This window comes from Meleagris gallopavo, chromosome 9 (genome assembly GCF_000146605.3).
Source record: "Meleagris gallopavo isolate NT-WF06-2002-E0010 breed Aviagen turkey brand Nicholas breeding stock chromosome 9, Turkey_5.1, whole genome shotgun sequence".
In the NCBI taxonomy this organism is placed as follows: domain Eukaryota; kingdom Metazoa; phylum Chordata; class Aves; order Galliformes; family Phasianidae; genus Meleagris; species Meleagris gallopavo.
In genome coordinates this window covers 18370487-18390708 of record NC_015019.2, presented here as the reverse complement: position 1 = coordinate 18390708, position 20222 = coordinate 18370487, and the positions used below count along the sequence as shown (strand labels likewise).

Here is a 20222-nt window from a genome sequence, read left to right as displayed (position 1 = left end):
CTACGTCCAGGTGGAGGCTGGTGACAAGTGGTTTGAAGGACATGGGGGTCCTGGTAGACAAAGAGCTGGACATGAGCCAGTAGTGTGTGCTCACAGCCTGGGAGGCCACCAGTATTCTGGGCAGTGTCAGCAGAGGGCTGGCAGTGGGCAGGGAGGGGATTGTCCCCCTCTGCTCTGCTCTCACGAGGTCTCATCTGCAGTACAGCATCCAGGCCTGGGGCCCCCAGTGCAAGGAGGATGTGGGGCTGTTGGAGTGAGTTCAGAGGAGGCCATGAAATGCTCACAAGGCTGGAGTACCTCTCCTGCAAAGAAAGGCTGAGGGAGCTGGGCTCGTTCTGCCTGGAGAATAGAGGGCTCCAGGGAGACCGCACTGCGACCTTCCAGTACATGAAGGGAGCTTACAAGGGGAACCAGCTTTTTACCTGGTTTGATTGTGACAGGACAAGGAAAAATGGCTTTAAACTAAAAGGAGAAATTTAAGTTAGATGTTAGGAAGAAAAACTTTACTCAGGGTGGTGAGGGTCTAGAACAGGTTGCCCATAGAAGCTGTGGATGCCCCATTCCTGCCGGTATTCAAGGACACGCTGGATGGGGCTCTGGGTAGCATGAACTATTGGATGCCAACCAGGGCATAGTAGGGGGTTGGAACTGAATGATCTTTAAGGTCCCTTCCAATCCAAGCCGTTCTACAGTTCTACAATTCTATGACTACTGGAGTCAGTAAACTTACAATGCAACACCAATTGCATTTTAAGCACAAATATTCCTATTGTCAAATCAATACTTAAGAGTTTAAAAATTAATTTATCATCTTTACAGCACTTTGTGAGTTTGCCCTCATAGTCACTAATCTCCACACTGCCCCTCCCATTGGTAAACACACAAGAGAATGAGAGGTGAGAGGGTAGGGAAAATAACAGGTCAGCAGGCTACGTCACTCTCTGTTGCACATCAAACTGTGCACTGACATATGGACCATTCTCACTCCAACCCTGCTTCTTCCAAGTTTTGCTCTGAAGAATAAGGAACCAGCTCAATTTCTCTCTTTTACTTCATGCATCTGGTATAAAAACCAACCAATTATACCCGTGTGCGTGTCACTGGATCTTGGAAGCTTTTTCAAGGACTTGTACACTCCACTACAAAATGCTTCTGCCTCCAAAGAACTCACAAGCTATAATTAATTTACTTGCTGCATCACCATATAAAGGTATCAGGAACCAAGAGATGAACTGAGATTAGGAAAGGCTCACGGAGTACAGTTTAGATACTCTATTTAGAAAATAGAAGCCTAAGCATTACTTGGACTCTGGTCACATTAGCATTTGGGTTGTGTTCAGTGAACCAGCATCAGTTAACTCTTGAAGACTTTAGCATTACATACCACTGTGGATCAAGGCTGTTGCAGAGATTTGCAAAACGACCCCACTGCTACCAGCAACAAAACTTCCTCAGTTTTCTGTGGTACCAGTATTTCAGGTGTATCTCCTTTTTACTCCACCATCAAAAATCAGAAAAGGACCTGCTATTTGCAGTATCTTTTATTTTCCTCTCCCATTTTTTTTTTCCTCCTTTTGCCACATTACCCTTTTCTCCTTTCTTCTTCCTGGTCCTATCCAGGTGGTCTTTCAGCATGATGCGCACTTGCCGTTCATTCTGCATGTCTCGGATAAAAGAGTGCTTAAGCAAGGTTTCAGTGGACGGACGATGCAAATAATTTTTTACAAGGCAGCTTTCAACAAAATTAAGGAATTTCTTTGACCTTAAAAAGACAGAAAAACAGGGTACAATAATAAACCTTTCCAATTGGTTTGCAAAGCATTGCCCCAGAGTGACATAAAGCACTACATTTGCAAGGCTTCATTTTGCACTGGGACTAAAACTGCAGTCACTCATGTCAGCCTTCAGTGACTGCAATGGATGCTGCAGATCATCCAGAGATGGAAAGAACAGGGTTGGTTCCCAAAGGTAAACTACTTCTGCACCCCAGCACTACAGACAGTGGAGGAAAGACAACACAGATCATTGCAGGATTTAATAAGATCATGATTTCTTGGACCAGAGAGCTAAAAATCATCGCAAGCCTGCTGCTGCAGAAATTACACTTTGCACATCTTTTTACCATTTTCTGGATTTCAGCTTTGGGGGCGGGTTCCGTGGGATGAGGAAGAGTGCTCTCATGGGGTGCATGTCACACAGGGCTGCAAAGGAGACCACAGGGTTAAGTACACATCCCACATCCAACCACTGCCACCCAGGCAGACCCAACCACTTCTCCCACTTCCTACAGCACAGCACCTGCTGCGGGACCTCACTGTTAGTGCAATTCATGCTACAGCCAAAAAATGAAGTCTCAGAGTACAAAGAAAGCTTTCACAATGATGCACTGTTATTACTGGTTGCACGAGATTTAGTTGAAAGAAAGGCTGCATGGTAACAACGAATGCAGCTTTATTCTGATTTTTATATGTAAGGCTTCGAAAGGACATTATAAAAACTCACAACATTAGTATATCAAGGGGTAATTTTTCATAAACAGAAGTTAAATTTAGGATTGAAATACATATATAATTTAATATGTTTTGTTTATGGTTCAGATAAACAATAAGATACATTTTCATCAGACTCTTAGCTGTATCATTCATGGCATAAAAGAAAATGTAGGATGAAGAAATGTGATGCAAATTGGAGAGCTCATGAACCGTGTCAGTGGAGCAGAGCATGATGGCTTAGCACATATTTCATCTATTCTGTGTTTCAGGAGCAGGAGCACCGTTATTAGGCAATTTGCAACAGATCCTACCAATGCATTCAGATGCTGGTTTCTTTCCAGCCCGCTGTACTTCTGCTCAGTGCTACTGTTACAGAAATGTAAAACTACAAATAGCTCTGCAAAAAAGTAAATACCATAATATCTCATATACCAGAGACATTTTGTGTGGAATTACAAACAAGTCCCTGTCTGTCACAAAGAAATATTGAGGGTCAGAGGTCTTCCTTCACAAAACAGAGCTACTGAATGGCAACTGGTAGGATCTATATGGAGGCTGATTTCTCATGATATGCAGGTGTTCAGAAGTGATTCTCTTAATAGAAATAGATTTGCAGCATTGCAGAAATAGTAAAGCAAGACTACGGCCTGGTTATGCCTTTACTGCCTTCTATTTCTTTCTTTGCCTGTAGCTGCCTGCCATCACTTCTCACATCTGAGTTGACTTTTTGTCTTTTTCCTCTGTATTTCAATAGCTTGTGATATAGTGGGGGTGGCAGTTCAAAGAAGTCTGGTTTCTGGATATGGGTCCTATCACCTCATGTAAAACAAGAAGAAAAAGAAAAACACAACACAATGCAATAGAATATAATCTATTACATTCTCCTGCCAAAAATAGCGAAAACATCAATTACAAGTGGAGTGAGGAATTAGCATGTGAAGCTACGAAGTCTCTCTCAAAGAAAACTGCACAGACCCACGTCTCAGGACGAAACTAGGCTGGAGCACTGTTTCTGAAAGTGCTTCTCAACTCCAGCTGGATCCGGAGCATTGCTAAAAACCAAGCTGGACAGGAAAACAGCCAAAAGTGTTTCTTAAACACAGCCTACGTGCTCTTGAGCTCAGGCCAGGGTATAATTTATTTCATCTCCTGTGCTCCCGGCAGTGACCACGTACACCCTCACAGCACAGCTGTTCCATGGGTGCAGGGCTGAAACAACCGGGGTTCTGCAGAAACAAAAGATGAACGAGGTCTGTGCGACCACCCTGCAGCCATTGATTGCTGCCCACTGCCTGGGAGATATTAACCAGAGTAGTGAGGGGATAGCAAGGGTCTCCCAGCACACTCCTGCTGCTTGGCGTCATGGGCTGAAGCAATTACATGACACAATATTTACCTAAAGCTAGTACGAAATCAGGAGTGAAATCAAGGAGGGGAAACAGGGACTTAGGTGTGGGGAGGGGACAGTAAGAGAACTGAAACGAGAAAAATTCAGAGATTATTTCTAAGGATCCAGCCAGAACCAGAGCTTTGTACATCTGTGCATTAGTCAAGCGTGAGTTATTTTAATACAGAACATGTTCAGAAAGCATAGAGCCCCCTCCCTGAACCAAACCACTTACGAGGAGCTCCTTCAGCCATTTCAATAGCAGTGATTCCCAAAGACCACAGGTCACTCTGCAGGAAAAAAAAACACTGAACGTTGCAACTTGAAACACTCATGCTTTTTTTCAGTTTTCCTTTGTTCCCCTAGAACTGCCCTGGATCAAGTCATTTTCGTGCGAGAGCGACATACATTCTGCTCCCTCCACTCCCCTCCTGAGCTTTTAGGAAAGAAACGTGCTAGTAGCCAGAAGCTTCCCGTTCCCCATGCAGTTGTGAATAGCTGAATCATCATTTAAGCAGCCAGCTCTAAAATGCAAACCTTTTGCATTTGTAAAACCCAAAAGAGCTGGAGTACAGCAGACACCGTTTAACTATACAGCCTACATCTTTAAGCTATTGCTGTGAGGCAGTGAGACACAACACTGGATGATCTTGAAGGTCTCCTGCAACCTTGGTGATTCTATGATTCTATAAACATGTTGTTCCAGGCCAAAAAAATTTTTGTTTTAATGATTCTATCACAGTAGTCATTGCTGAGGTTTTACATTGACAAAGCTTAAATTACAGTCTGATTTTCTGTTCACCAAGTCTCCAGTCACATATTTTTGGGCACGGAAGGAAATTCAGGCTGGAGTTTTCCTGATCAGCTTATCCGAATGCTAAAGGCCAGATTTTGATCATGAAACATTAATTGTGAACACGACCAGTGACTGTAAAAAAATATATCACAGGCTTCTGCTTGATTAATCATGTACAGCATTTACTATTTTTTGGTGTCCAAAAGTAGTTAGATGAGACACATGTGACCAAAACTAACCTGCAGGGTTTATTTAAAACCATATTTTATAAGGGTGCAAGTGAAGACAAATCTTCAAAGATTAGCAGCTCATATCTACCCTGGCACTCTATCTAAACTTGACTTTACCAACAGAACCTTCTCAATTCAGCTGCTTTGAACTGCTTCATGCGAGCTGGAAGCTGTTTGTGTTACAGTTTGTAGAGACATCTGAAAATATAACTAATGGCATCCTGACTTCCTATGAAATAAATGACAGAAAGTTAGAAAAGTCTTCTAGAGGCAGCGTTGCAGGCTCTGGGGATAATGGGAAAAAGAACCAGGCTGCAAAGTACTGTGGTTTCTTGTTTCAAAGTATGAGAGGCAGACAGCTGAAGTGGAAAACGGTAGCAGTGTTTGAAAGACTGATGTGTATAATAGGTACACATGCATATATTTTTTCACTAATTTGTTATAATTTTAACCACTTTTTCATAGAACAAGAAGTTACAGGTACTACAGAATGGCTTCCTGCTACTTTCTCCATCGTATCAGTCATAAATCTCTGCAGAAAAATCAGTCCTGTGCCACCCTGTGAGTCACAGCAGTTTGTGTGGCTGTTTGTTACTGAAGGCAAGGAAACCTCAAGAAGTAGGTATGCACGTTCCTAACGCTTATATCTTCCAAAAAGAAAACCAAGCGGTTTCAGAAAATGAAGACAAGATTTATTTTCTGAGGTTTCAGTATGAAATTGACATGGTATGAAAAATAAAATAACATCCAAGAACATTCTTTGGTCATGACTGCCACTCACAACATGACTTCACACTGCCAGTGCAGTGCAGAAGGTTTCAGCAAGTGAGAATCATAGCCCCTGAAACAGGAGAAAAGGGAGGTAATAACAGGCTCTTCTAATAAAATTTCTGAAGCCACAGTTACAGTAGCCAAGTGGCAACCAGGAGAATACCAGGACCAAGACAGTGACCAGGGGAAGGGCTGCTCAGGAAGCCATCCCTGGAGAACTCCCGGACGCCTAAGCGTAGGCAAACGAACAACAACACTGCTGGAAATATTTCAGAGGACAAAGAGTCACAAGTCTCTTCAGAACAGCATAGCCTATTAACAAAGGAGAACCAGAAAAAGCATATGCACAGCTGTCGTTGGTATCCAAAATGCAGAGCACGCTGCTCATCTCAAAAGATAAATTCTTCTTTGAATGAATAAGTTATCATTAGATGCTTGCGTAGGAGCAAAAATGATGTCAGGGACCACTGAATCAGTGCATATAACAAGAACAGATAAGGCCTCTGTATTCACTCAGTCATTTCTGTTGAGAAATTGGTGGTGAGTAATCAGCTGCATTAGGATGGGTACTGCTAGTGGATCTGGAGAGGTAACAACTCCCACCTCCTTAGCTCTGGTGAAGTCACATCAGGAGGGCTGTGACCAAATCTGGACTGCATGTGTGCAGCAGAGGCCACAAAGATTATTAGGGGCTTAGAGCTGGGAGGCTTCAGACTGAGAATGCCTGGACCATTCAGGGGATCTTAGCACAAATTCCTTATGGGAAAAGAATGAAGAAGACCAAACCAGTCGCTTCTCTTTTCAGTGTGGCCAAGTAAAGGAGAAGAGGCACGAGGTACAAACTGAAATTCAGGAAATTCTGTTCAAACATAAATCTTATTTACTGTGACAGTTGCAAACACAGGCACAGATTGCCCGGAGATGCTGTGGATCTCTAATGTTGAATATATTCAAAACCTGAGTGGACATAAGCCACAAGTGGGCAGCCTGCTCTGGCTGACTCTGCTTCAGTAGGAGTTGCAGTGGACAACCTCCAGAGTTGCCTTCACTTCTCAACCATCGCCTCAACAGCCAGAAATCATTCTGGGATGGAAAACTACTTGCAGCTGCATGTTTATAAATGAGTGATGAGTTACAGTGATTATTACCAACTAAATCAGGATTTACAACTAAGTACAGAGTAAAATAGCTCTTTTACAGAAGAGAGTAACGCCTTGCCATATTAGCATGACATTGTTTGTTGAGCATTCCTTACAAATTTACCTCTTTTTTTTCTTTTCCATCCTGACCTGTAACCTCCACATATATACATATATATCAGTATTTTGTTGCACAGATTAATGAATGTGTATTACAGATATGGACAATTCACAAAAAAACCCCACTCACAGTGAAACTCCACGCTCAAAAAGAGCCACCACCCACATACTACAAAAATTTCTATTTGTACAGTTATAACATTATTGTGGTTTAAAAGAAAGGAAGATTGAACTTTTCAAGAGAGTTCTTCTCTCAACTTGAGAAGATTTTCAGCAACAACTTGTGTGTTTTGCTATCTGATACTAAGTTGTAACACTTACTCTGTAATCATAGGTAGAATCCGGGTTCTCCTCACAAGCAATGACTTCAGGTGCCATCCAATATGGCGTTCCAATGAAAGTGTTTCTTCTCCCAATGGTTCTATCCAGCTGGGCACTTACACCAAAATCCACTGAAAAGTCAAGCAAGGGTAAAGAAATTACTAAAGGGTTACTTTACCAAAGGGTTGCATTCATATGGCAGAGCACTTGCTTAACTACTTTCATACTTCTTGGATACCAAACTTTTGGGCTAGAATGTGTATCAAACCTGATACAAGTTCTCATAGTACATCTTGTCCAGTAACTGAAATTAAGTGGAAAAACTGAAGTTTAATCTAAATGCAAGCCTGAATAGGACCTGAGATCTTCAACTAGTATCAGAAAGGAAAAATAGTACCTATGTATGAAGCACACTTAGATGTGTCTTATATATTTGTTTATATATCATTTGTTTTGAGTTATTTCAAATAACTCCTTCCCTGCATTCAAAGACTAGCTTACAACAGGCTGGAGAACACACTGGTTTATTCTGATCTTAGCCTCATTATAATGAGAGAATTGTGCACTGCTCTTTGTGCTGAAAGGATGTTACTTTCATTAGGACTGTATAGCAACACAGGGTTGTTCAGATACGAAGAAGGGTCCGTAAAACCAATCATTATGTGATTGTATGTTTCTTTCAACAAACCTCTAAGCCGCTAGTTGGATCTACTAGGCACAGCATCTAGTGCTATTCATAAACATTGAGAAACAAACAAACAAACAAAAAATAACAACAATCAAAATAAAAAAAACTAGCAAGAAAAAGAACTGGAAGGAGACAGTCCTCTTGTTATCATCAAGGAGAAGATTTTCACAGCTGTGTTTCCTCAGTACAGAACATCTGCATACCATTACTACATACTACCATTACTGGTTGTCCCGGTCTAGCAAAATGTCTTCAACAGAAATCTGGACGTAACTTTTGGGTTCATCATACCTTCTGTGCTTCTGATGGGAAATGTGAAAAGTGCTTTTACATAACATGCTGAGATGGAATGGAACCAGACTGAGGATCTCTTGGTTTTCTAGCTTTGCTGCTTTAAGAGACACTTAAGTTAAATCCTTCTGGCAATACTACTTTTTTTAATTAAAAAAAAAAAGTCCTTATTTTGGCTTGCTCCAGTCAAGCACCCTATCCCATAGTGACAGGCTATGTATATCCTTCTTCTCCAGCTCTATAGTGATTTCTTTCAAACGAAGAAAAGATAGGATAAATAAAGAATCATCTCAAATAAGAAAAGGGTTCTCCTCAAGACTGCTCCTTTAAATCATTGCCATGCATCCTCTGTGATATCTTCTAAAAACATCAAAGACGTCCTCCTCAAGAGAGATATATACTTGAGTTTATCTTAGGAAGTTGGAAGTTGTTAACAGTTGACATGTCATAGCTAGAAAAGGAAATGAGTAAACAGACTGACATTGTTGAGAGATGAGTATTAGTAAGATCTACCACTGAAGAGTAATTTCACCTATCCTCAGATTTACGAAAATCTCTAAGCCTGCTTCCCTTAGAGAAATGGATTAGTTTAACTTACTCTTGGTGTGTGGGTTTTTGGGGTTTTTTTTTTGGATGCCTTTTTACACTGGGAGCCTGCTGTGAAGACCTGGTGGTGATTTTACTGACTACACAGGTTATCTATTTGACTGCCTAGAAGTAGCTGTATTTCCCACAGGCTGTGAGTGACACTGTTGTAGAATATCTCATGTTTTCACCTTTTTCTAGCTGACAGACATTTTGTAAACCCAAGCATTAACAATATTTGATACATCTTGGGTTCCTGAAAGTTCTTTCCAAGCTAAGACAGAAATTTTAAACAAACAGGTTTGTAGCACACATTTAAAGAAACATACCCAGTTTTACTTCTGCATTTTCTGTGAGAAGAACATTCTGTCCCTTAATATCTCGATGGATGACATGATGAGCATGAAGGTGTGCCAAGCCCTAAAAATAAAGCAAAACAAAATCAAGACTTCCTTTATTCTCACTATCATGAACTTGGTATTGTTGCCTTTTTACACTTTTATCCTTCTCAGACTTCATGGAGAAAGTTCTTTACATGTGATCAGCAACATCAAGTCCTCAGATTTGGCAAGGAGAGAAGACGACAACCAGAAGACATGACTGTAGTGCAACATCTCTAAAGTAAAGTGTGAATAAAATGAGGTACCAATATTTTTTACTTCTCTCTCAGAATCAACACTACATATTAAAAGCAAAAAAATTAAAAAAAAAATAAATGGTGAAGAACATTGCAGAATGCTCTCAATGAGGTACAGAGACAGGATGTGTCTGGCTGCACTGGGTTAAATCCTACTTTCAACAGAACAGCAAAACTCTGAATTCAATGAAAAATTGATCACAGAGAGTTCAAGATACCATGTCAGATCATTACTGAATGCAACAAACACTAAATAGTTGTCATTCAGCTAATATTTGCAATATTCTGTCTCCTCCTTCTTTCCCAAACTGTTCACGGATAAGCTAGCAGAGACATAACACTGAAATAATACACTATAATAAGCCAAGGATACTTCGCTGAAAATGCTTAGCTTCTGTAATACAGTATTAGTGACTTCAAATGCAGCTTCCACCCAACTCCTAACTTTTCCAGAAGGAAACATTTTCAACCCAGATGCAATGAGTTATTCTCTGTTTTAAAATGAAGATGATTCAATCCAATTGCTTGTTTCATGCAAGCTTGATGTTATTACTTTCTGCTGCAAGAGCATAAACCAAAGGTTTTAGTATCAACTGCTTTAATAGAGATATTACAGCCACACAACCACAAGAACTTAACCAGACCATCATGATTTTTTTTTTTTGCATAAGAGCTCTCCCCACAATCTCCAGCTATGTTATTGTAATATGCAGTCTAATGCCAAATCCAGGCGAGATGGCTGATGCTCTCCACTGAACATACTTATCAATAACACCTGCAGAAGCTGAGACTTACTTCTATTCAAGCATTACCTTGGCACTATTTGAATTCCAGTTCCTGGAATATGCAGTTATCTTAACGTTATTTAGAAAAGAAGTAAAACTCCATTACATGGAAGATGGATCAGTAAGTCTGTAATGGGTTTTGAATTTACAATGATGGGTTTCAATGATGGTTGTTTTTTTTTTCCAGGCCAGTACACTGGATTACACTTTGGAACTGTTTTGTCCTCTCTACTTTCTAGGAACACACGCACACAAATAATTTAAAAAAGAATCCCAAAGCATACACAGAATGAAATACAGTTGCAAGAATTATCTTGAGGAATATTGCTGCAGCAATTTTGAGATGCTGTTTAACCAACACTGCTTCTAATAGTGCAGAAAAAAGGTCCCCTAGTGTGTGCAGGAAAAGGAATTGTGAACAGATTGACCTTACACAGCAAGAATAGTCAAAGCAATGAGCAGTAGTAATATCACAAGATATGGAGGAGGATGGTATTTGTCACAGAAGACAATAATCCATGTGCTCTTCATACAGAAAATGGGATTAATTGGAGTACTACAAGATGTTAAGTAGCCATCATGCAGACTGATGGACATTTTGACACTTCTGAACTCAAGGACCATAGCCCACAAGCCCCATGGATCAAAATCTTGAAAAACTAGTGCTTGTTATTGCTTTACATTAATGACCAAGGGCCAGGAAAGGCTTTTTTGTTCCAAATGAGCAACAAAGTTCTGGTCCACAACTCACCCTGAGAACCTCTCTGCAGATGTATGCAATCCAGTCTTCCTTAAAACAGTTCCCTTTTGTCTTCTTTACCAGATCAGTGACAGAGCCAGCACCACAGTACTCCATCACTAGCTGCAGGAAGACAAATGCAACACATCATTACCACAGCACCGACACGGCACCAGCAGAGATACCAAAGTGATGTCTGCTGCACCACTATCAAGGTGAAGTGCACTATGTGCCACCCTCCTGGGTGCCAAATGATGTAAAATCTCATTTCCTGAGCAATGCACATCACTGAATAAATAAATAAAAAATAAGAACTCAGGAGTGCACTCCTCCTATTACAGGTCGAGGGTAAACACATTCTTTCAAGTAAAAAAAAAAATCAGAAGAAAACCAAGAACAAAAATAGCACTAACAAAGGTGGGATTTTTTTTCAAAATTTAAAATATCTCATCTTGCAGCAGATCTCCATAAATCTTGCAGACAAAAAAAATCGAGAGTTTATTTTTCTTTGCCTCATTGCCAACTCCTCTGTTTGCTTTTTTATTTTTCATCTGGAAAACAATGTAGAAAGTGACAAGGAAAAGGAGGGGAGAGGAAAAAGACAAGTTCTATTTCATCATTGTTAAAAAAAGATGGAAACATTTAATTTGGGAAAAGAAAGTTCTAACAACAAATCTGATCAACAACCTAAGTCACAACTATTATACTTTACGCTCATCCTCTTAAAGGAGGTGGGAAGGAAATGGATGAGGCCAGGCTCGTCTCAGTTGTGTACAGTGAAAGGACAATGAGTAGTGGCCTAAAACTTGAACATAAGAAGTTCCATACAAACATGTGGAAGAAATTTTTAAGGTAAGGGTGATGGAGCACTGGAATGCGCTGCCCAGAACATGCTGGAGTCTCCTATGGAGATATTCAAGACTCGTCTCAACGCCCACCTGTGCGACTCATTGTAGGGAACCTGCTTTAGCAGGGGGGTTGGATTCAGTCTCTTGAGGTCCCTCCCATACCTTGTGATTCTGTGATTCTATGGTTAAAGGGTGTTTCTTTCTTATGAGTTACTCCTCAGAACGATGACTTCAACATTCCACCAAGACAAGGTCTGAGACAAGTACATTGGAGCTCTAAAGAAAGGAGCTGGACATCCAATGAAGGCAACGCAAAGCACTTACCCAGAGCTGATCATCTTGGCCTGCAGGACTCTTCTTTACAAATGCACCATAATATGTAGCAATATTCCGATGATGGGAATATTTTTTTAGCATATTTATTTCCAATTTGATTTCCTCCTCTTCATTCTGTGTCAAAAGAGAACAGAAGGCTCTTGAAATGCTGAGAGGTCACCAAGGCTATGTACACTCCATCTTTGGCAATGTTTGGGACCCAAATGGAACAAGCCCCAAGCAACCCACCCCACTTTGGGTAGGAGTTCGGGCTGGAGTCCAGAGGCCCCTCCAACCAGAGTTGTTCTGTCAGTCTGAGACTGCAGTCCAGGGACAGGCTCATAAACTGAGCATGGAATCATTCGGATCCTTTTGCCTAGGATTGAGCTAAAGAATCAAAAATATCCCCACGTGGTTGTAACAAAATCGTATCATCTCCTCATGGGACTAGCCAGGATCAGAAACTCCCATTTGCAGTTCCCGTATGCAGTAATTTAGTTTTGGAGAAATGAACTGGACTTAAACAAATAAAAATATTCCTAACACTCCATTACGTAAATACTCAGAAAGTACTTGAGCCCACGCATCAGCCAATTCATCTTCCCACTGCCACCAAGGGCCCAGCTGAGAGGAAACTACAGCAGAACAACAGGCGCACGGCCACATGTTGGCCTCCGGAGCTAGAGCAGGGCCAGGCCTTGCCCCCTTTCAGCAGCCTACACCACACAGTCACAGGGTGCCCCACAACAAGCCATTGGCCGAATGCTGGTGAGTGGAGCCTCGTGCAGGCCCAGCCGCTCCGTTCCAGACACTGCTTCGTGCCAGCTCTGTTAATCCACTGCCTTTGCTCAGCCTCCTCAGCCAGCCGTTCTCCTCTGGCCAGTCCAGCCAAAGCTGTGGGGTGCTAATGGGAATAGTTTTACAACCGCCCTATAAGGAAACGTCATTTTTCAGTGAGGTCTTTTTTCAAGCGGTCCTCTCAGAGCAGCCTGTTTATTTTACTGTCCCTGAGAGAAATGGTGCACAACACTCTGTGAAATGTCTGTAGATTTTGCTGTCTCATTTGCTTTATTAGGAAACGCATAGCACTGCAAGGTATCCATGCATCAGTTAAAGGGAGTAAGACCAAGCTGAAAATTAATTTACCTTGCTGCAAAACATTCCAGTCAGCACTTAGTAGCTGAAGGGAAGAAAAGGAAGCAGCAAGAATAGTTTAGACCCACAGGACATTCTTCTGCACTTTCTCACTGTTTTCCAGTCACTTTGCCATTGAAGCTTTCTTTTAGCCATCACAACAGACTGCTTACAAAACTGGCTGCACTGTCCCTTCAACCTGTACCAAAACACTGAAGCTTGGCAGGCTGAAACCAAATTCCCTCAAACATCTTATTAAATATGACCCGAAAAAAAGCATTCCCAGCAGGAATAGACAAGAACTTCCCTAATAGCTTCAATACACAGGAGATGTGCTGCCAAGCCAAAGCCCAACTTTCTTAAGTTTTAGGAAAAGGGAAATGTGAAATAACTCAACTTGAAGCAAAAGCAGCTATTTCTGGTTTCAGAAGAGCCTCTCTGCTGAACAAAGACTCTCAAGGCACACTTATTACACCAGATGCTTAATTTGTCTTTTGTTTGCAATTAGGGACAAAGGAAAATCTTTAATCTTTGGCTTAATAGGACCCTGGGTATCATACAACAAGGCTGGAGTAGCATCTGGAGCATCCAAGAGAAAATCAGAGCTGCCTCCCAGACAGCATGCAGGAAACCCAGGAAATATGCAAGGTCGTATTTCTGTCTGTGTGTAGCCAGGGCCAGATCAAAGGGAGCTTGTGCTCTTGCCTTCTGGAGGGGAAACAAAGCTCTGCTCCCTCTGAGACTCCAAATTGTGCATGTGAAAAATTGAAATAGGCAGGTGAGGATAGAGTGACTGGAGACAAAGGCACCCTTCAGCTTTTCAGTGCGCAAAGGTATTCAGGAATTCCACTTTCCACCACCCCGTCTGTTAGTGCTGCCATAAGCCACATCTCCCAGGGGTCTGGAACCTGCTCATGACTCATGTGCTTAAGAGAAGAAACAAGCTCACAGATGTGCAGGTGCAAAAAGCTGCTTGCTTTCAAAACCAATGCAGATCTGGGTACAGATGACTGCAAGCACAAAGATGACAAGCTCACAGTCAAAGGCAATGACATTAAGAAGCAATAAAGAAAGCACACGCCTCTGACCTCAGGCAGAAACAAAATCATCAGCTGGTAAGTACTGCGGGGGGTACTAATGACAGGTTTCTCTTTACACATTATTTCACTATCAGGAAACCTGAAAGCAATGACAGGGAATGGCCTGCTGCAGAAGAGCCCCTTGACCAGCTGCACTGACAGCCAAAGAGAAAAGCAGCAAGGATCATCAGGGATCCCATCTCTCCATGCATCATCCTCTGTTTACTTGGCACAGCCAGCAAGCAGGAAGCTCAGCCTGCGCAGAGACCCAGGAAAGCACACTACCATCAGCTCCACTCAACTATTTCAAAGGCTCTCCACCCTGCAACTTCCCCCAGCAAAATGTGACACTGCAGCACTTCCTGACAGATGTCCATAAGATCCCGCAGTGACCACAGCATCCTGCTGCTCTTCAGAAAGCAGCCCGGGGCTAGAACTTGCAGCAGCAAAGGGCAGATTTGCTCAGCTCTTGGTGAGCCTCAGATCTCAGAGCTGAATAATCACAGCTGAAGCTGGGCAGTGGTTTTCTGATGAAATAGTTTATTGCCAGAAAAATTAAAAAAAAATAAATAAATAAAAAAAACATCGTAGATTTGGTGAAACAACATCTGGCTGAGATGTATGAGATGTACCAGTTATGATGAAGCATTAGCTGGAAGACTCCTTGGGTTGGATTTTCTAGTGAAAACAGGATGCTGGGGGAGAAAAATCCACTGCAGAACATCAAAGAGGCGTAGAAGTGCCTCAGGCTCTCTTGATATGATTGATATCCTTGTTCAACACCCTTCTCTCTCATGTCAGACAACAGTGACCAATTGCTGAGCACTGCTGTGGGCTGTTGATCAAACTGCCACCAACCTACACTGACATGGGCTCCACCAGACCTGGTGACTGGAACTGCCCTAAGAGAGATGTCTCCTGGAGGCTTGAACTGCAGAGTCTTCCAAGCAGGCATCCAAATCTCAAGGCCATTACAGGCATTCTGCTCTTCTCCACTTCTATTTTTTGGACAGAGGCGAAGATAAAAAGATTGCATTTGTCCAGGTTTCTTTAAACATCTACCTGTCTTCCATCACATGACATTTTGCTCCCCAAGAAAACTGCTCCCACTGAAGCACATTCAGACTGTGTCACTACCCAAAGATGAAAATGACCAGAGGGGCTAGAAGCCTCCCAACTCACTCAGGCAGGTTTACTATGACAGCTTCCATTTCTTACAAACCAAACTGTGAGATGTTGCTCTCAGGTGCAATTTATATGCAGGACACTGAAGATGAGGATTTCAATATTTTAAAGGCTTTATTTAATGCCTCAAGCCAGCTTTTCAAGCCCAAAGGAACAGAAAATAATTTCAACCTGAGCAGACTAACAATACAAGAGAAACACTGAATCTTTGGCAGGCTCTGAATTGATCACGCTGGATTTCTGCATTACAGTCCAGACTCACTATTGCCATGAGAGGCCTCAGTGCCCACACACTATGAAGCAGAGGAAGGCTATTGCTATTTTACAGGCAGAGAAGTGAGGTTCAGAGATGCTGTGGACTCATTCAGCACCAGCCTCAGCCATGCTGCACCCATGCTCCTACTGCCTGCAGCAGCAGAGCAGGCACCAGCTTCAGCCTCTCTGCAGTACAAGGGGCCAGAAGCACGGTCCCTGATCAGACAGACCAGCTCAAAAGGCAAGCAGTAAACCAGAGCAGCCGTAGTTTATCAGCACGCTCACTATTAAGTTCTTAAACTGTAACAACTGGTTTTGTGTTAAGTGACTCAATGTGAAAACAGCACGAGCTGTCACTGCTGTTCAGCCCCTCTAGCAATGGGACAGATTCCCCAGGGAGGTGCTGACTTTACAGCCCACAAACATACAGGCAAATCAAACCTGAGCAGCTGTGTTTTGTCCCCAGAATCATGCAATGTGAATTCCTGAAGCTTTCCAAGGCTTTCTTCCATCTAAATTTTGTGTCCATGTAAATAGACACTACTGGATGCTGCATTGTGTTGCTTACATACAAAGGAGACTGTTATGTACAACAAGGGAAATCTTCCCAAGGTTCCCTTCCTGATGTTTTTGCTTCAATTGTTACACCAAATAAGTAATCACTGGTGCTAACACTGGTGCTAACACTGGTGCTAACACGACAGCCCACAAGTGACATCTGTGACTAGCTTTCAAGCAATGCTGGCTGACCCAGCAAGGCGTGAAAGCCATCTGCACAGAAGCTCTGGCTCACTTCTGAGTCCCACATAGGATCTGTCCTATAGATTCCTTTGTCCAACCATACATTTCTTTTTACAAGGTAGTATTCATAGACAAACCAGCCCTTAGACATTCCTCATAGAAGTGCTACAGCAGCATCAAGTTCAACTAACCAGCATGCAATTCAGACCACTCGCTGTTCAGGGCTGGATTCCCACTCCATCAGCAGAGACATCTGGCCTGGACCTGCTCTACGTGACAATACTCACATGGACTAACTTGCTCTGCTGCCTTCCAAGACAAGCAGAAGACATAAAAACAAAGACAGAGCTTGTTTGTGCTTGTTCAAAATGCTCCACATAGTTCTACCACTGGCAGACTTGGCCCACAGGACCTATTTCTTATCTTGGGCTACGACCCTTCCACAACTTCCCAAGAAGACCAACTTTATCTTGGAGTTTTATGCACCACGTTCACGTACTGCCAGAGCAAGAGAATGGGGAGCTAGTCATCAATGCAAACAGGTGTACCCCATGGAACCACACTTCCAGCACACTTTGAGGAGAGGGCGCAGGCTCATTTCAGTCCTTCTGGGGCACAGGAGCGTAAGATTTCAAGAAGACAAGCTGCTTCACTACTAGCTGTGCTCAGAAACAAAAATCAATACTTAGCTAATTTTTTGACACCTTGTTCCAGCACTGACACCACTTTATAAATGTGAGCAGGGACAGTGCCAATTACACCGTCTGCTTCTCTCATCTGTCAAATAACAATAAAGAAGTGCTACATTTGCATTTCTAACATGTTCTTGCTTGCTTGCTGTCATGGCAGCTACACTGAGGAATGGCTGGCATGTGAAGGGAGAGGATGTGATAAAACACAATAGGGGTATTGCACAGCTACAGGAAATATTTTACATGCTGTCTTGGGAAGACAGTTGTCTTCATTACTGTAGAGCAAGAAAACATATAGAAATGTATTCCTTATTGCTTTGTCCCCACTGGACAGGTACAACTGAAATTCTGGTTGCACTAACACCTCTCAGAACTTTAAAAAACAAACTACTGCTGAGCAACCATAATTTATTACCACCAGATTATCTTTCATAAGCTATCCACATTCTCATGATCTGATTATTTTCCCTTACACCTTGATAATTGCTTTTTGATTTTTGGTTCTCTACTCACCTCAGTAACATTCATCACTTTGATTGCAGCTAGCTGCCCAGTCTTAACGTGGCGGCCCTGTTAAAATAACAAAACACTGTAAGCAAAACATGCATGCAAACTGTATACACAGTAGCTAATGATGCATTTAACAGGGCTGTTGGAGGATAATGTCAAATGAGTTTATGGGTCTTCATCCAACTCCCACGGAAGAGGTGCAGCCACTAAAGCTGTATGTCCTTTCTGGCTTCCTAAAACAAAAGTTTTTTGAAGACTGAGAGAATAAGGAAGGAATAAAGCTATTAAAAGAGCAAACTCAATACAAAGACTGACAACCTACGGTTCACAAGAATGTATATTAGAAATGCAATTAGGAATCTTGCTACAAACTGCAGTTTCTTGGTTAGGCAAGAACAAGTTACTCTATACATGCAAAGCATAGAGCTTTCTCCTGATAACCAGCACTAATCTCACACTGAAGGATGGTATCGAAAGATTTACATGGACACGGATTGGCTATGCATCCTAATTTCTCCCTTCCATTAAACATTCAGAAATGTTTATGAAAGTTTAAGACCGCAATTTTGTTCTTTAAACAGTAGTGCCTGAAAAGCTGTGTATTGAAACATCTAACCAGCATCAGCTAAGTAAAGCAAGCCATAGGCAATCAGATATGAACCGCTGCATTTTGCAGACTAAATGATTTGCAGGTCCAATTTACACCTGCAAAATTAAAAGCTGAGTTGATGTAACTTTACAACTCAGGTCCTGTCAGTACACAATTGCACACAAGTATTATTTCAACGACTAAGCAATTCTGCATCAAAGAAAAGTGATGCCTCGTTTCTGAGTGATCTGTCACAGTCATGTTTTCTTTTACAGACAACTGAAGCCTGCTGAGATTTTGTTTATTTGCACGTGCCCTCGATCTCCGGGAGCACCTTGGAACTGCAAAGCTTTTTCTCAAAAAGCAGAGTGCAGGGATTTCTGCACCATCAGACACCGGGAGGAAGATGAATGGCAGCCTGCTTCCTCCACACTGCCACAGCCCCCACTGCAGGCCACTGTGAGCACTTCCAGGCATTGCATGCCATGGCAATACAGCGAGGGGCTTGCCACAGAACACAAGCACACGTACAATGCTGGCACCAGGAGCAGGTGAGCAGGCAGGTGGGTGCCCTCGGATCACTCTGCATCCTGCAGAGGGCCATGGCAAAAATCGACTGATTTTTGTAATTACAATGCTGCATTGAGACACCTTTCTTTTCTTTACTAAAAAATAAAAATAAAAAAAAAATCAATACCACTGCACTTGATACAGAGCATTCAGAGTTCAGTTTTCATGGCGTTCTGTTTTATTTCAGTGTAGAAGACCTACTCAGATTGCCCCTCTCTCTTAAGCTCCCAGGTCTGCAATCGTGTTGACTGTTGGACGAGAGGAGCTCAGCCTTGCAGAACCTTGTCTCAGGGCAACATCTGCCTTGTACCACGCAAAGTTTCCTTCCCAATGTGCAGAACCCATTGGCCCATATGCCACCACTCGCATGCACAAGCTCATCTGCAATAAACGCTCTCTGACCAGGTAAAGCAGCACATTATGGTAACTATGTGCACTTCCCACCCTTACATTCTCCTAGACCCCTTTGTTGTCCTAGAACAGAACACAGTGAGGGTTGGTGCATGGTAGAATCCAAACCTTTCTCAAGAAGGCAAAAGGAAAAGTGCGGAGAGTAAAGGAGCAATGGAGACACATTCTTGTTGGTTCAATTCAGCTCTCAACTTGCTTCAAGTTACTTCCAATTACTGTTACCACATCTTTGTAAAAGAGTTTCCACGTTTCTTGGCTGCATTAAGCTGGAGAGCCTCATCTTCCTCCACACAGAAGCTGGTGTGCAGTCACACTCAGGGCTGAAGGGTTACCCTCACAAAAAGGTTATCTAAACCTAATGGAAATGATCTACGAGGAATTAACTTTAAAGTGTTTCGAGACTAAGGGAAAAAAGAATCTTGGAAAGCATAGCTAAATGCTTATCTACAGATATATATATCAATGTTGAGATTGTTTAACTGCTATTTTGGCACATTTAATTTCAATTACAACAGAATTTCCTTAAAAAAAAAAAAAAAAGGTAAGATTCATTGTTATTGTAGAGCGATAGATGTCTCAAAAGCCTCTGTACCAAAAAATGTGGCAGAATTACATAGTACACAGCACAGTCTACATAGCACACAGCATCATTTCCATCTGTCTCTGACATCCTCTCAACGTGCACAACTCAAACCCTTCCTTCAAGGTCTGCCAAAGGAAAAGGCTCAGCTTGCCACCGCCACCCAAAATGGCAGAGCACACATACAGATGTTCACACAAAGTGCCATTACTGCCCGGGCAGACTGACTGAGCAGGGCAACAGGCTGCACACTGTGCTTGCCTTAATGCACAAACCACAACGGTTCTGGCAGTCAGAGTGAAAACCTCAGGTTTCTCTCCTTTATGATTTTT

The 20222-nt window shown here is 42.2% G+C and overlaps 1 protein-coding gene across 2 annotated transcripts in view; it reads right to left on the bottom strand.

Moving 5' to 3' along the window:
• Window positions 1-17827, bottom strand: part of NRK (Nik related kinase) — a 65156-nt gene extending 47329 nt beyond the window's left edge. The window contains exons 1-8 of one of the 2 annotated variants that reach the window (XM_019618340.1): window positions 17744-17827; window positions 12154-12279; window positions 10994-11104; window positions 9150-9240; window positions 7257-7387; window positions 4115-4169; window positions 2123-2201; window positions 1587-1762 (exon numbers count right to left, since the gene is read on the bottom strand). In XM_019618340.1, coding sequence (XP_019473885.1) covers window positions 1587-1762; window positions 2123-2201; window positions 4115-4169; window positions 7257-7387; window positions 9150-9240; window positions 10994-11104; window positions 12154-12279; window positions 17744-17758 — 784 coding nt within the window. In that variant the 5' untranslated portion in view covers window positions 17759-17827. The remainder of the gene's footprint in view (window positions 1-1586; window positions 1763-2122; window positions 2202-4114; window positions 4170-7256; window positions 7388-9149; window positions 9241-10993; window positions 11105-12153; window positions 12280-17743) is intronic. The other variant, XM_010715514.3, reaches the window with a different exon arrangement.
• Window positions 17828-20222: the final 2395 nt, after the last annotated feature.